Source organism: Haliaeetus leucocephalus, unplaced genomic scaffold (genome assembly GCF_000737465.1).
Source record: "Haliaeetus leucocephalus isolate CR32 unplaced genomic scaffold, Haliaeetus_leucocephalus-4.0 Scaffold153, whole genome shotgun sequence".
NCBI lineage: Eukaryota > Metazoa > Chordata > Aves > Accipitriformes > Accipitridae > Haliaeetus > Haliaeetus leucocephalus.
Window position 1 is genome coordinate 1,295,914 of NW_010972589.1, and position 17,253 is coordinate 1,313,166.

The 17,253-nt window shown below is 41.5% G+C and overlaps 1 protein-coding gene across 3 annotated transcripts in view; it reads left to right on the forward strand.

Moving 5' to 3' along the window:
- FYCO1 (FYVE and coiled-coil domain containing 1) overlaps window positions 1-17,253 on the forward strand; it is a 53,600-nt gene that overhangs the window by 4,542 nt on the left and 31,805 nt on the right. For 2 of the 3 annotated variants that reach the window (XM_010562047.1, XM_010562049.1), the window contains exons 2-8: window positions 5,431-5,615; window positions 7,158-7,264; window positions 8,427-8,552; window positions 12,217-12,323; window positions 13,188-13,331; window positions 14,096-14,189; window positions 14,602-17,223. In XM_010562047.1, coding sequence (XP_010560349.1) covers window positions 5,561-5,615; window positions 7,158-7,264; window positions 8,427-8,552; window positions 12,217-12,323; window positions 13,188-13,331; window positions 14,096-14,189; window positions 14,602-17,223 — 3,255 coding nt within the window. In that variant the 5' untranslated portion in view covers window positions 5,431-5,560. Of the gene's footprint in view, window positions 1-3,829; window positions 3,909-5,430; window positions 5,616-7,157; window positions 7,265-8,426; window positions 8,553-12,216; window positions 12,324-13,187; window positions 13,332-14,095; window positions 14,190-14,601; window positions 17,224-17,253 lie in introns of those variants that run through there. The other variant, XM_010562048.1, reaches the window with a different exon arrangement.

Sequence of the window (17,253 nt, forward strand, 5' to 3'; positions counted from 1 at the left end):
GGGGGGGTGGGGGTGGGGGGGTGGAATGCAGGCCAGTTGTCCACAGAATAGGGAAGTTTGCACAAAGATTATACAAAACTTTACTGATTCTTTTGTGTCAGTATCTTCTGTCAGGTTAGGGGTGCAAGCAGTGTTTTGTGAATGTCATTAGTTTCTCTTCTTATGCTGTAAAACGCAAATATCCCTAGATCCAAAGGGCCTCCCCACAAAAGGGATTTACTGTAAGGAGTCCCTAACTATAAACATGCTACTTTTCTGGCAGGCATTTGCAACTTCATCTATTCTCTTCTGCTATGCTATGATACTCTGTGAATTTGTTTTTCTGGACACATATTTTCTGCAAGATGTGTTTTATTACTAAACATTTATACACCCGAACCCTTCAAAACAAGGTTTGTGTGTATGAGTGTGTGGGAAATCCAGCAAAGGTTTGCAGCATGGTCTCCTGTTTGAAATACTGAAAGAAAAGGACAGGGACTTTTTACAAGGGCATGTAGTGATAGGACAAGGGATAGTGGCTTTAAACTGAAAGAGGGTAGATTTACACTGGATATAAGGAAGATATTTTTTTGACAAGGTTGGCGAGACTGGAACAGGTTGTCCAGAGAAATTGTGGATGCTTCATCCCTGGAAGTGTTCAAGGCCAGGTTGGATGGGGCTTTGAGCCTCCTGGTCTAGTGGAAGGTGTCCCTAACCATGGCAGAGGGGTTGGAACTAGATGATCTTTAAGGTCCCTTCCAACCCAAACCATTCTATGATTTTATGAAATAAAACATATTCCTCCAAAAATGTATTTTTGTAATTGAAATGTGAAAGTTTGTCTGTGTAGAAAACGAAGGGGGAAGATTAATTTAGCAAGAAAATTTCACTTCTCAGAATGGAACCAAGCTTTAAAACTCCGAATGGAAACCTTAGCTGACATTCAGGCTGTGCCTGCCTTTTGTTTTCAGTCGTCCTATTTAATGTAGTCCAGTGTGCATTTTTATCAGTCACATACCTTTATTTGCAGTGTTAAAGCACAAAGGATTGAGTGGCCCAGTAAAAGCATGTGTGTGTGTGCATGACAGAAGAGTCACGCTCTCTTTTTTGCAGTTTGCCTCAGACCCTTATTTCTAGCAAACTGTTCTTTAGCTTTATGGTTGTGTAGCTTTATGTATCGGCATGGTACAAAGTGAGAAAAGCTAGCAGCACAGCTGCAGTAAATTCCACTGGGACTCTGTGTTTCCTGCAACAACAAAGTACAAAGTACTTTTTCCAGACAATTAGTGGAATGAAATTGTTTAAGTCAGTGGTGTTACAGTCCTGAGTGGTAGAGACTTCCTTTTCCCCATTCTTCCTTCATCTTTGCCATGAGGTTTGTGTTCAGTGTTCTTTTATCAGTGTGTCATTGTAGCCAACTGTAGGTCATTTATTCCACATGCTTTCCAAAAGTGTGCATTGCAGTTATCAGTCAGTATCTGCTTTTATGGGACAAATCATGTTCACGTTACACAAGGGAATAACACAGTTAAAATTGGTATCACCCATGAATGTAGGATTTGGCACAGTATCCTCACTTGCCTGTTTTGCTTCATATAGAGTATTAGAACAGGTATAGAATTGCGGGCACTAAATAATTAAAGGTCTTGTGATACCAGTGGGGGGTCATGTGATGAAGTGCCCTTGTTTTGAATGGCTAGACCAGAGTAGTTACGTTAACATGAACTATTTCTGTAAGCAGTCGAGAGTGGTGGACCTTGGTTTCCAGTGAATTTGTCTTGCAGATCCAGTTTACTTTTTAACTGAATTGCCCCAAGTCTTCAGTGTGAGCTCTGCTGTTAGTGTATGCTGAAAATGCACTTGGGTGGGGAGTGGATTCTCTGATACCAGACTATAGGAGAGGTCTCACTGCAGCCTTTTTATCAATTTATCACTCTGCTTGTGGACTTCCTCCCAGCTTCCTGTTCTGATTGCACATGGAGGAATGTAATATTCTGAAGACCTCTACCTTCTGTCAAGATGGGCCAAAATTGACCAATGAGTTAAAAAAAAATATGTAGTTGCGGGAGATGCAGACATGCCTACAGTAACATGAAGAGGAATTTTATGAAATCGGATTGAAAGTAGGTCATTGTAGCTACCCCACTAAACAAGTTAATTACAGTCATTAAATTTTCTTTACTGTTTTGTATGTGTCACACTCCCCCTCAGGTAAATCTTTTCTTTTCCTGTAAGTGGGCTGTTTCCTTTGCTTCTTTCTTTAATCTCCAGGATATCCTCCTCTGTAAAGAAGATTGTCACCCCCACACTAGTACTTAGACCAGCAGGAGAGGGAGCAGCCACCTTCAGAAATCAGCAGGCACGGCCCAAGAGTGTGAGGAGGCACTGATGACATGCCCTGTCTTGCCTTCTCTGCTGTACTCTGTGCCAGGTCCTTAGTGTAACTGCACTGATGTCATTGCAACTCTGCAGTGTTGTGCAAGTTAGTGCCATCAGCCTTAGTCAAATGCTATTATATAAGAAGTAGTGATGCATCATCTAAAAAGCTTTTGACCCAAAGCAGGTCACTCGTGCCTGGCACATGTATAATGCTGTTCTCACATAGCAGATATTTACAGGCATCCATAGTAGGATAGTAAATACTGGAGGAACAGGGTTGTGCTCTAAACAATCCTGGGCAGAATGTTCTGTGATCAGGAAGGACTGGATCAGGTGTTTACAGAAGCTCTTCCTATTTTGAAACCTTGGGAAACCAGTTAAGGTACATTGTTGGCTTTCTTTGCCATAAGAAGTGAGAGCTCTGCACCTTTCTGTGGGATGGATTGTGTTTTCTAAGAACACCTCTGGAAGGACCATGGAGGAGAGAAGTACCTTTCTCCCCATTTTGCAGAGGAGAATGCAGGTAGAAAAAGTTTCAGCACATTCTCCTTGTGCAATAGTCCAGGTCGAAAGATCCCCTTCACCTCTTGGAAGAATACGGAGTAAATGCATGTCTCATGGGTGGGAGCTGGTGCAAGGAAGGGGGAAGCTGTGAGACCTTGCTCCCTGTACTGAGAAGGAAAGGGGTGACTGGGAGCAGAGAGAGAAAAGGAGCGGGCTGTGCAGCTACATGCCTCCAGCTGAATTGTGGGCTCTGTTCAGGGTTCCCGCATTCTGCGTAGGAGATCCTGACAGGAATAAAGATGCATGTCTTGTGCATGCTTTGGCACAACAGGATCAATCTGTTGGGAACATGCTGTCTTCCCTTGCACACTATCGTTGAATTGTTGTGCACGCAGTATTTATCTGTGACTTCTGGGCAAACGCAGTAACTTAAGCAGTGCTAGTGGGGCTGGGGCAACTCTAAACTGCCTTAATACTCCCCCATTAAGTATCTGCTTGGGCAGTCTGCCAGGAATTGGCACTTGACAGGGTCCTGTGCTGTGCCTGTCTGGTGTAGAATGCCCCATGTCCTGCTCCCTGCTGGCTGTTGCAAAATAAGGGCTCAACTCCCAACTGCCTTCTCTTCCAGGCTCTCTGTACGTGCCTGCAGTTGGCCTGTTCACTGTTTTCCTAGCATGCCTCTCACATAGTCTTTGTGCTTCTGGAGCCTTGAACTGGATCTTGTTCCAGCCTTTCGGAAGGACAGGCAGGGTCCCCTTGTTGGTCCTTGCTTTTTTCCCCGTTTGTGTGAGGAGGAGCATTTTGTTTGGCCACACATTTTGGTTTTCCATTGCCTACATTGCACAGTCTTCTCACTTAAGCTCCTTTCTGTGACAGTTGTCAAACTGAACAGATATGGCTGATATTACTGTGCGTGCTTAGAAAAGGAAACATTGACTCACTGGGTTTGTTATTCTTGCTTTTTTGTTGGTACCCAAACTCAGCAAGTTGCCAGCAAGTGTGATAATTTACATGATCACTCAGTAGAATCAAGATAGGAATCTTGGGTATGTAATATGGTTGATATGGGGTAAAAAAAGTGTGTTTGTGTTTGGCCAGTCTATGCTGTGCTGGCCTTCTCTCCCTGAAGCAGCACAGTTGCAGTGGGGATTTGGCAGGCCACGGCCCTTCCCCAGACAGCACATGGTCCATGTGACAGTTGTGTCATAACATAATGACTACCATCAAAATACGGAAATGGAAACTAGCAGGTAACATAACTCAGGTATTAAGAGAAACATACTAGTAAGACTAGTTTCAGAGTTTTCTTTATACCTACCATGTTTCTGTCTCTATGGCTTTGTTAAGGTTTGCTTTGTTTCAAAAAAAAAAAAAGAATATGGGATCGCATCAGGACCATTTCCAAACAATACCTCGATACATAGGGTAGAAGGAGGGTCCATTTGCTTCATTCAGACACCTACTTCAGCCATGCCAATTTAGTTATTTTGGGAGTGAAAGAAAGAAAAGAGAAAGGAGATATAATAATTTGACCTAACCATGTTTGTATTTCAAAAGTTTGTAAGATTTTAATTACAGCTTAATTTCATTGTAGTTCACCTTGAATGATAACAAAAGTGCAGAAGTGTAATGGCTGATTTTCTAAAGATTCAGTACTTTGGGTGTTGTGCTTGCTTTAAAAAGTTGGCTGTACCATTGCAGGCAGAATTCTTTGAACAGGATGCTTAGGAAGTTTCCTGTGCAGTTTCTATGTGGCTTATTTTGAACCATTGTTCCCAGGTTAATGTTTCAAAGTTTGAATCCCCAGGCATGGTTGTTTTAGTAAAGCGTTTGAGGCTTTTAATTAATTTTAATTCATTAATTTTAATTAAGGGTATATCTACGAGTGCTAGGTATAACTCATTTGTCATTGTTCTAAGCAAGGGAGGTAGTGCAAAGTATATTTATCCAGCCAGGGATGCTGTAACAGAGCTTAAAATAAAGTGGTGTCCTCTTACATGTGTTAGGAACAGTGGGTTCGGAGGAGGGGATGAGAGATGTTTCTTGTGCTAAAGCCAGACTCCCGTACTAAATCTTTCAGTAGCTCTTATGAGTTAAAAAATATGCTCCAATGCCAGAGAATCAAACATGCATCGTTTTTTTGAGTCCTTGGCCCATGCCTAGTCTGTGTCTTGAAAGTCTCCCTGAGGTGGAAAAGTCATCGTATCTTTTTACTCTGCAGCCTGTAGGGAAGATCTGGCAGAGGGGTTTGGGAGGGAAAGTCCCGTGTCATCAGAACCTCCCTCAGGGTCACAAGAGGAGTTGCGTGAAATGCCAGCCTGAGCTGGGCTCTAAGACTAACTGTGTTGTAACTCCAGTGAGAGAAAGTTGCTCTCTGAGGTTTGCTTATAGTCTTGAAAGATATAACTGAAATGGAAGGGGAAATCTAGAAGGAAATACAAAGGAGGTTCCTGGAAAAGAGTTGGCCTTATGGGAATTTGTTACTAAACAGGATCTAAAATGCCAAAGCACCTCTCTTCTGCTCATTTGAGACGATAAAGACTTTCATTTTCTTTTTGACTTTTACAGAATTGCAGGTGTCACAGAGAAGAATAATCTTCGTCAGCCCAATGGTCATCAAGGATATGAGCTCTGCAGTTGTTATCTAGATGGATGAAAAAGTTAACAGCCCAGAAGAGGAGCTCCTTTGGTTTTCAAGATGGCAGCAACTAGTGGCGAAAGCCAGCTGCAGCGGATTATCAGAGACTTGCAAGGTACAGGGCCATGCTGACAGATTCATTCTGTAGGCTGGACTGCATCCTCCATGTTTTAGGTAACAGAGAGTAGGAGTTGTGTTTTCAGTTGGGTAACACTTTTGTGCAGCAATTGTAGCAGCATAGTTCAAGGTATGTGATGTGCTCAATAGAGATGTGACTGATGTTTTTTGAGAGATGTGCTGTACCTTCTGCAGGATCCTAAATTCTTAAATCCTGCAAATTTAAACATACAAGATGAGAAGTAAGTTTTACAATTTAAAAAAAAGTGTATATGGGGTGTGCATTGTGAGCTAGGACTTTGTTGGTATGAATAGAGCTATGCTGTTACAAGACTTCATGTGAGATAAGGAGAAGGCCTGATTTTTTTAGACCCACCCTTGATAGGAAGCTGTTGTGGAGTTGCTGCTAATATGGGAAGGGGAAAAAACAGGAGGCCAAACCAAACTGGGAATGGAGACTCAGAGGAAGAGTGCTGGAGAATTGGATCTGCTGTTCTTGCTGCAGTAGAACATGCTTTCTGTGCACCAAGGACAAGTTGGTCCTTCACTAGCAGGAGCCAACCTCATTTTCCGCAGCTCTGTTGCAGGCAAAATTGGCAGCAGAATCATAACTGTTTTCCTGCTCTGTCTCTGTCCTGGTCGGCTGCCTATACAAAGATCCAGATATTTTTTCTTTTAATTTTTATTAAATATAAGGTATGATATCCACCAAAGCTGGAAATCTAGATTTTCCTGTAATATAAAAAAGGAGATCTACATGCCTGCTAACAAGTGGAGATTTTAATTCACAAAGGGTATCCAGTGGGTCTAGGAGCTAAGGCTCACTTAGGCACCTGAAATAAGTACAAAACCAAGTGGAAAGCAAGCTCAAAATCAGTAATTTTTGATGCTGGGAAGTACACCCTTTTGGGGCCAGAGTGTCCAGGGAGACAACAGAGTTTGCTTTGAAATTTCCTCACCCACTATGGGTATAGCTTTTAGGGAAGAGGAGTTGCTGTATGCTTATTTTTATGTAAATTATTTTTCCCATTTCTGTTTGTAACCAGCACAAGCTGAACCTTCCTGAATAAAGCATGGAGAAGATAAATGTGCTGACTGAACAACTGTTCTCGTGTTACTGATCCCCTTTAGCAGATTACATGCTTTGTCCTTTTTAATCAGAATTCTGTTTGTTCTGTGGCAATACCTTAATGTGCACATGAGACAGCAAAAAGTTAATTCTCTTTCCTCTGCTGAAGAACCAGTTAGCAATTGTCTGTTACCAGTTTTTGCTAAGTGTCAGAAAGAGGTTTTGCTCTTTTTAAGAAGAAATAATCTGTACAACAAATTGACATAACTTGAGCTCTAGTTTTTTTATAGGTGGTCTTAAACTGCGAGCATATCAATAAGTTTTTTGCACTGTCATTAAGGTACTTTGACTGAAAGAAACTGAATACACATGCATAATGTCCAGGCAGAAAACCCACTTATTTAGTTGTTTATGGATTCAGAGCTATATATCTCTTGCATTAGTTAACAATTTTGGTGTCTTGTTTTAAAGATGCTGTGACTGAATTAAGTAAAGAATTTAAAGAAGGAGGGGAACCGATCACAGATGACAGTGTCAACTTGCAAAAATTCTCGTACAAGCTTGAGTACCTTCTACAGGTAAAAAAAAAAAGTGATGTTTGTCATTTATAATCCACCATCAAAGTTAGGCCTTGTTCTCTTTTATAGCCTCTTCAGTATGTGGGGTTTAGCTGAAATAATCATAAACATCCAATTATGTCTCTCTTTTTTTTTTTTTTTTTTTTTTTTTTTGGGGGAAAGGGGGCTGAAATGTGTGCTGCTTATTGTACTTATTTCAAGTGAAAGTAAATAAATGTAATCAAAAGCCAGTGCTGGCAGTTTGACTGAAGAATGTAAGGCATTTTTTTATTGAACTGAAAGAGCTGAGCTTGATTTTAAAGATATATCCTGCTAAATTATCTTGGAAAAACTGTTGTAATGAGATCTTGACCAACAGCTTAATGCAAAATAAATACTAGTAAGCTGTTCATGGTGCAAATATAGTAGTGTGAGTAATTTACAGAATTTTTAGCAATTTCACTTTGGAAATTCATTTTTATTGCATGGAAGGCTTAACGCAAAAGGCTGGTTTTTAAGCTGAATTTCTGCTTTTTGTCCATCCTCAAAATTTAAGTAAAAGGGGACACTGCTGGGCAAACCGAAATTCAGTTTGCGTAATCTTTTGTCTACAGATACTGTAATCATGTCACTGATTGCAACAAAGACATGCTAATCTGGCCTTAATCTAGGCAAGGGAGTTTTAATTGGGTTGCAGAGGCTTCAGCAGAAGCTGTAGAATCCTTTGGGATTTGAATGGTCCATGCTGCAGTCCATACCCTGGCTGCATTGCTGCTCCGAATGTGGTTTAGCTAGAGCAGGTTTTTCTGGTACGTACATGTGTGCTATTTCCACACTTGATTGCAGATCTCTCAGCAATTGGTTGTTAGTGTGTTGCTCTTGAACAGCTGTTGAATCTGTTGCAAATCTTTGTTTCGGCAGTTTTGAACGAATGTCTGTGTTTTAAGTAGACCCAGAACATTATTATCCCCAGAACTTTATTATCTGTTATGTCTGTAAAGTAGCTTTTGTAACTGCTGGATTGCAGTAGTACAGCACAGTATCTCTTTCCTTTGTGAATACATTGGCTTAAACTAAGAGGAGTCATGAACGCACATGTTGCTGGGAGAGGAACAAAATTCCAAGTAGTTATATATAAGTATATTTAATTTTTGCTCATTGCATTTTGTTTTCCTTGTTTAAGTTTGACCAGAAAGAAAAAAACACATTGCTGGGGAACAGAAAAGACTACTGGGATTATTTCTGCGACTGTCTGGCAAAAGTCAAAGGAGCTAATGATGGAATCCGCTTTGTCAAGTCTATTACGGAAGTAAGTATATCAGTTAAGCATCATAATATGTGGTTTATGTTTTGGTATGTCTTTTCAGAGAGCAGTAGAAACTAAAAGAATATAGACTGCTTTTAACATATGGCAAAAAAAGGTTGGGAATTTTTATTTTTAATTCTCATGTAAAGTATAAAAATGCAAGGTTACTCTTTTTACTAGGGCACTAGATTATATAGAATTAGATAGCCTGACTCTTACTTAATTTGAAGACTGTTTACACAAGTGAATGGTCTTGTTTGTCTCTGGTTGTGCCCTGCCTTTTCATAAACTTAGTGCCATTTGCTCTAAAAAGGAATGAAAAATTAAGTCAAGGATAGAGCCTACCATGTTTAGCACAGCTTACAGCAGGACTTGGCTTGAAGTGCAAGAGGAAAAATTCACCATATCTGACATTTCTTAATACTTTTTCAACGGGTCAGTAGAGTTGAGGAGGACTGACTGAGAGCAGCATTTCATCTTCTGTCTCAACTTTGTTCCTCCACATTAAAATGCATAATGTAATGGCTCAGGATGGTTGTCACTATTCCCTCAGCTAAGCTGTCATGAATAGGACAAAAAGCTTTATTTTTATTAGATGTAGTAATAAAACCTTAATCTTGTAACAGCCATGTTATGTCTACAGCTCAGTGAGTGGGTGAAATAAGTGCTGTGAGAAGCTTTCTGTGCTCATCCTGTCTGAGTCTTTAGAATCATTTGAAGAAGAGCTTCCCTTGTGGGTAAAAGAGGTGGTGGTGCCAGCCGGCATTGTCCTGATGCTCAGCTCTGTTATCTGTGAGCTTTGCTAAGTTGTATTGGCAAGTTATTACTTACAGCAGATTTCCCCATTCTCTTAGCAACTCCTCCACAGCAGCTCTAGGTAATGTTTTGAGCCATCTGAAAGACAGCCAAGATACTCTAGCAGAGGCAAGCTCTGTGTTCTCTACCTCACTTTCTTCTCTCAGCAACTTAGGCAATATTGAATTGTATTGTTCCAAGGTGAACAAGCCAAAGAAGGGCTCCAGTCTGTTTTACCACTGGGAAGGGAAACAGGGGAGAGCCATGGGAATTGGGTTTGACTTTGTCGCTACTTTCAGAAAGACTAGAGAAGTAAGGACAGTGACTGCTGCTGCAGAAAAGGTCCTCTGACTGTGGATACTGGCCTCTAAATTCTCAGTAGCAGTAGCCAATCTGATTTCTCTGCAAAGATGACTCTGCTGTAGCCTTCAACAGTCTGTTCCCTGTAGTGTCACCTGCATATTACCACATGTAAAGGCTGCTCTGCTTTTTTCTCCTTCTGCAGTACCTCTGACTGTTTAATGGTTAGCATGATAACAGAAATTATTGTTTGGAAGAAGGATATTTTCTATTTCAATTTATGTGCAGCCATAGAAATTAGCTTGTAGAATCCTTCTTTTATCTTTATTAGCTTGTAGTTTAGGAATATGAACTCTAAAAAAAAAATCACTCAACCATTTCAGATAAGGAAGCTGGCAGACTCAGGTCCAGAAATGAAATGACAGAAAAACATGTTGGTTATTCTCCTTCATTACAGATGGAAATCAGCAGCCAATTTTTGAACCTAGCTGGATAGAACATAAAGGTTTCCAAATGTCATTTATTTTCTCACTGAACAGTACTTGTTCACTTTCAAAGATGGAAGTGAACAAGGAGGAAAGAGTAATGGCAGTTGTGTTTTAAGAATGGTCAGACATTTGACAGCATAATGCCTCCTGTTCTGCTTTGCTTGCAGTGCTACTAATATTAGGGTGCAATGATATGCTAGAGAGATGGAGTAAGGAAGCAAATAGGAATACCCTGGAAACTACCCAGCTGTTAATTGAAGAGAGAGCCTTGTCCTTGAGCAGGGAGTTCTGCTAGTTCACCTTTCAAAAGGTGATTATGCTGAATACACATCTTTCCAAGTCTTTACAGCCATACATGGCATGTGCTAAGGTGCTACAGCCATACATTGCACCTTAGCTACAGTCTTTGCATTTTACATGGTAACACTGACAATACCAGACACTGCCTGCCTCCCTGAATTCTAGCAGGGCTCTAGCAATAGGTGGCATGGGTTTGCTTCCTAGTCAAATAGTCTTTGGCTACTTGTAGCTGCGTATATGTAAATATTTTCCCCTACTTCTCGTCACATCATTTGTTCTAGTATCTCCATGCTTTAAAAAGGCTTTGCGATTTAAATTGATAAACCAATAGGAGTAAGGATAGGATTAATTCAGTGGCTTCCAGTCTTAATTTTGACTATTCTTAAGATACTCACTAAATACACCTAGTTAGGAAAAACACTTATAAGCTTCTGTGCACAGGGCAGGCATAGCGTCTCCCTGAAGAAATATTCAGACATCTACAGGGTGAATGAGGCTGAAAACCAGTTGGGCAATTAAATTTGCTGTTTCTGGGGTACTTAGCCTTTGGGGACGATGTTATTTCACACTGTGTCCTACAGAATTCAAAACAAAAAGCAGTAAAAGGTGTTGCTTCCTTTGTTCCACATTTCATCATCCCGTTTATAAGGAACATTTTTGTATATAATGGATTGCTGAGATAAATGAAGAACCTGTGTCTTGCTTGAGCACAGAAGCCCAGAAACAGCAAAAACAAGGAAACTGAGAGTTAAGGTATTGCTCTCACTTCACCACAGTGGAATACTGATCAGGAAAAAAAGCTTGTGTGGCCTTTGAGCCTTCTTTCAGACTAACTTTTCAAGCAAAATTTACAGTAACCTACTAACTTGAGCCTCAGCCCCTCTAATATTTTTTTTGGCTGCTATTTTTAAATCATGAATATATTTGGTGTGTGAGTTGGATGAGCAGTTTGGTTAGGAGCATGGCTGACTGGTGAGAAATTCTTTTCATCACTTTCATTTTCCGTTCCTAAATTGATTGCTGATTTTGATAGAAAGGCGAAATGAAACACTACTGTTTAGTGTTTCACTATTTTGCAGAACAGCAAATAGTTCAGATGTAAAAGACAAAACAAAACATCAATTCCCCAAGTCAAAAGCTATAACAAAATTTAGTGCTGAGTTTTGTGATCCCCCTTACGTTGATTTAACAGCTGTCTTCATAAAAAGAGCCATTAATTTCAGTCATGCAGCTGCTCTTGGTCTGAAGTAAGAATTAGATTTTTGTCAGCTTAATGGCTAAGTATTAAGAAAGGCTTTTTGCATTGTCTGGGGTTACTGTGTCCGCAGGGATGTATATTTGTATATGTGTACATCTTTGTTCTGTGACTAAATCTGCCCTAAAGCTCTTCGCTGTGGCCAAATGCATCTTAAGTAACCTAAGCAGTCACTTCTGGCTTTGCTGGGCACATTGAGATTTTGCCTTATGTTGGGAATCATCCTTAGCATAGTCTGTACTCACGTACTCAGTGTATTAGATGATTCATTGGTCTGGTGATGCCTTTTATATTACTATAAAATGGACAACAGCCAGCTGTACATACAAATTCATCATTCAAAAAAGATTCCACTCAGTGACAGTCTTGGGAGAAAGTGTGCCTTGGTGGCAGTTCTAACTACTTCCTTTACAACTAGTGGCTTATTGTGAGGGTTTTTTGTGTCGGTATGTAGGCTGTTCTGGCCATGTGTCTACATGATTACAAATGATATTTAGAATTTTCTTTTCTTGTCATTTCTCCCTTCCAGCTACGAACATCTCTTGGAAAAGGAAGAGCATTTCTTCGTTACTCCCTGGTTCACCAAAGGCTAGCAGACACCTTGCAGCAATGTTTTATGAACACCAAGGTGACCAGGTGAATAGCAAAGTACCTTGTTAACTAATGGGTGTTTGCTCAGTGTGATCAAGCAACATAGCCTAGTAGCTATTGAAAGAAATTGAAACCCTTCCAAATGGTTGGCTTAGAGAGCTGGTAATAGGATAGGAAGGATAATAGACCTTTTGGCCTTGGTCAATGGTTCATACCTATCTTAGGCTGGTAAAGGTTGAAAGTTGTTACAGATAAATGTGTATGGAGTGGGTGGTGCTGATGCTTCTATATGTTGATTTCAGCAGTGACATTTTTATAAGCATTGAAGGCCCTGGGTTTAATCTGCTGTGCTGTACATCATAAGGGAGGATTACTTTGGATGTGTTGCGCAAAGCCCCAGAAAGCATTTGCATATATCTCTGGGCTGGCACACAGAGGAACAGCTTGCCCTGGCCAAGGAACACCAAAGATAGCTTGTAGTTGGTTGGAGGGGCACTGGTAGGGCTTTTTAGAAACAGTCAGATATTTGCACAGTGTATTTAACTCTATTTGCTGCTTTCTGTTCCTCATTTTTGATGTATTAAGTATGTGCTTTAGGTATTTACTGTGTGATTATCCAGTGTATAAAAAATATGTTGTCTTGCCAGTGTTTTGCCCAAGCACTGGAGCAAAAAATATTTGCTCCTCTAAAGATATTTATGTGGAATTCATTGAAGCTGTTTAATTTCATTCACATCAAAGGTATGGGATGTTGTTTGGTGGGTCTGGGTGTTTTCAGGTTTGCATTTAGAATAACATATCCTAATTTTTCTGGGGTGGAGTGAATAATGTTGTTGTGGCTTTTTTGCAAGTGAAACTGCTGTTCTACTTTACTTATGAATAAGTATTACTTCTTTTTTTGTTTTCAAGTGACTGGTACTATGCAAGAAGTCCATTTCTGAATTCTAAAATGAGTTCTGACATTGTGGGACAACTCTATGAGCTCACTGACGTTCAGTTTGACTTGGCATCAAGAGGCTATGATTTAGATGCTGCTTGGCCAGCATTTGCCAGGTAAGATAGAACCACTTTGTCATTTTGTATTAACAGGGCCATAAAATATCTGCCTGCTACGGAATCTGTAAAAGCTTCTGCTTTTGAAGGTAGGAATACTTGTGTTAGAGCAGGTATACACTTTCTCCATGTAATTAGTCTCTGAACAAATTGGCCTTTTTTTCCTTCAATGTACTGTATACCAGAGATCAGAGTTGATGCTCTGTAATGGAGTACTTCCAGTAACTGCAGTGTAGGCCCAGCTCCCAAGCTGTTCTCATCTTCACAGGCACAAGAAGAAATGTTCTTAGCTCCTTCTGTTTTGAGAGCTGAGACGTGTAGTGACCGAAGAGCCAAGCAGTGTGCTTCACTTGCAGCAATGGTAGAGACGACAATATGCGGTCACTACAGCCTGATCCCACCTCAAAGTGGGGGATAACAAAAACTACTAGGGCTGATCCAGATCCATTTGTATCAGTGGGAGTGTTCTAGGGCTGCATGCTGCCACCATCTGGTTGAGCCGCCACCACACAGCAATACAATTTCTTGGAGCAAAGCTGCATTGGTTCTTGTGAATGTGGGAAGTCACAGCTACCAAACCCATAATCTTTTTTAGGTGCCTTTGATATCCCTGTTTTGGTTTCCATCAACTTCAGTGGTTGTTGACCCAAACACCAGGTGCAGTTATGTCTTTTTGTATGTGGTAGTTACAACTAGACAAATCTTACACATGTATGTGTGTGCTTAGACTTCTCTTGTATATTGTTTCTCTGTGTGATCAACAGGAGGACGCTGTCCTCGCTTGGATCTTCAGCATATTTATGGAAGCCCCCAAGTCGCAGTTCCAGCATGAGCAGTTTAGTTAGCAATTATTTGCAGGTAAGCAAATTACAAATAAATGTTTATATGGCACGGTAGACATGTAATTAATGAAATAGTTCTGGAGAGCTTGGTAGTTTTACGGTGATCTGACTCTTGTAATGGTAAACTGCAAAAACAGTTCTTAATTAAAAGTAAAGGGAATTGTCCAGTAGCTGATTCAACTGAACATGCAAATCTTGCAGAGGAAAAAAAAATATATTTTCAGAAGACTGCCCGCAGATAGGTATGTTTTCATTTATCTTTTGTGAAAACAAGCCCCATTTCCTACAAGTTGATATCTCGTAGTGCTGTGAACGCAACATACAATGTCACTGCGTTAAGAAGCTGAACTTGCTCTCATTGGAGCACACCATTTAAATACATGTTTAATACTTCTTAAACTTTCTGGTTTTCCCCTTCTGTTGTTTAGGCCCAAGAGTTTCCCTCCAGCCCTGATGCAAATAGCTCACTAAATGTTGAACACCTTGAGGGCTTTGAAGAGATGCGTGTAGAACTTGACCAGGCTGAGCTGAGGCAGAGGGAACTTCAAGATCGTATTCACCAGCTAGAAATGGAAAACCAGGAGCTCCAGGCAGCTATCAGCCTTCAGAAAGAACAAGTACAGGTAGAAAAGGAGAAGAGCAATAACTACAGTGAGGAGAACTCCCGGCTGACAAAGATGATCACAGAGTTACAGAAGCAGCGTGAGGTCTCTCACTCCACTCAGAGCACTGTTCATGACCTGCAGAAGTGCCTACAGTCACTGGAACTGAATGCAGTGGAGCAACAGAAGGAATATTCAACAAAGCTGGAGCATCTGGTGACTGGCAAGGAAGACTGTGCCTCAAAACTGCAGGTGTTGAATCAGGAACTGGAGGCCTCTAGGGCTTTGGTTGCTATGAAGGATCTTTGCATTGATGAGCTCAAAGCCAAGCTGAGTTCCACAGAACAGAAGAACCTCAACCTCCTTTCAAAAGTTGATACTGCCTTGGAGGAAAAGGCCACAGCCCACTGTGACTCTGCCCTCCAGGCACGGGCACTATTAGAGAAGCTTCAGGAGACAGAAAAGGAAAAGGCAGATATGCAGAGACTCAATGATGAACGTGCATCTCAGCTGAAAGCAGCAAGGGAGGAGCTGCAGCTGAAAGAAGAGGCACAAAAGGAACTGGAATCCAGATACAATCACCTCACTGCTGACTCCAAAGAAGAGAGTGAAAAGCTGCTTGGGAGCCTGGAAACCATGGCAAAGGAAATGGATGCACTTCAGCAGGCCCTGACCCTGAAAGAAGAGGAGATGGCTGAGCTCCAGACCCAGGTAATGGGGTCGCTGGCTCAGGTGGGGTCAATGGAAAAAAATCTTGAGGAAGCAAGGAAAAAAAAAGAGAAACTTGAGGAGGAGTATGGTAGGAGGGAAGGAGCATTGAAGCAGGAAGCGCAGTCGCAAGCAGAGCAACTTGAACTACAGGAGAGTCGCTTAACAAAGGTGAGTCAGACTGTGTGTAGCCTTGAGGAGCAAAACTGGAAACTCTTGGCTGAGAAAGAGCATCTCAGCCAGAAACTCAAGGAGCTGGAGGAGCAGATGGAGCAGCAAAACTCTGCAGTGAGCGAAATGGGTGAGGAGAGCAGGAAGCTGAAAGTGGAGAATGAAAATTTGCAGCAGTCCAAGAAGAAGATGGAAGGGAAGCTGAAAAATTTGGAAGCTTCTAAAGCTTCCCTGGAATCTGAGGTAGCCAGGCTGAGAGCCTCTGAGAAACAGCTTCAGAGTGAGATAGATGATGCCCTGGTGTCAGTTGATGAAAAAGAGAAGAGGCTCCGTGGCAAGAACAAAAAGCTGGATGAAGACTTGCAGAATGCCAGGAGGCAAAGCCAAATTCTGGAGGAGAGATTAGAGGCTCTGCACTCAGACTATGAAGAAGTAAAGCAAAGAGAAGAGACCACCAAGGAGTCTTATGCCTCACTTGAAGGACAGCTGAAGAGTGCCAAACAGCATAGTTTACAAATGGAAAAAAGCTTGGGTACCTTGAAGGAAAGCAAAGAGTGTCTCCAGTCACAGCTTGCAGAGAAGGCAGTAGAACTGCAAGGCATGGAGAGCCAGTGTGAGCAGCTAAGAGCAGAAGCTGAAAGGCATAGAAAGAAAGCAGAGACTCTCGAGGTAGAAAAGCTCAGTGTTGAGAAGACATGCCTTCATCAGACAAAGCTTATTGAATCCCTCACATCAGAAAAGGAATCGGTGGAAAAACACCAACTACAGCAGGTGGCTTCTCTGGAGAAGGAGGCAAAAGAGCTGGCCTCCAGACTGGCCATGAGTGAAGAGCAGTTGGAGGTCAACCGAGGTGAAGTGTCTAGGCTGCAAGCAGAAGTCCTTGACCTGCGAGTCAAGCTTCAGCAGACCACTGATGAGAGAGAGCAGATGAGAGGTGAGCTGGCAGTCACACAGACTGTCTTGAGTGAGCAGAAGGTGCTTGTCCAGCAGCTGAAAGAGCAAAGTGAGTCACTCAACAGAAACCATGTGCAAGAACTGGTCCAATGTAAAGAAAGAGAAGCAGTGCTGAAAAAAGAGCAGGAGACAGCAGCCCATCAAAAAGCTGAGCTGGAAAATAATTTGCTGAACCTGAAGGAAGAGCTATCTGAGGTTAAGCAGTACTTGGAAGTTGCTAGAATGGAAAATGAAGAAAACAAAGATCTCCTCCACAGGACCAACACAGATATGGCTGAACTTGGTATTCAGATTTGTGCCTTGACCTCTGAAAAGGTGGAGGCAGAAGAGCAGTTAGCCCAGGCCACAGAAAGGCTCAAAGAACTGGAAGAACAAGCAGCAGAGCAACAGGAGAAGCTGAAGCTTGATGTCTTTAATCTGAGACAGGAGAACAATATCCTGCAAGAGAAATTAGAGGAGGCTCAAATATGTGCCGCAGCTGTCCCAAGTCTGCAATTGCAGCTGGAGACAGTAAAGAAACAGGCACAGAGTTTCCAAGAAACGAGCCAAGAAGAGCTGTCTGCAATAAAATTTCAAATGAGCACAGAGATTCTAAATTATCAGACAAAATTCAAGGTAAATTAATGTGATTATTATAGCTGAGGG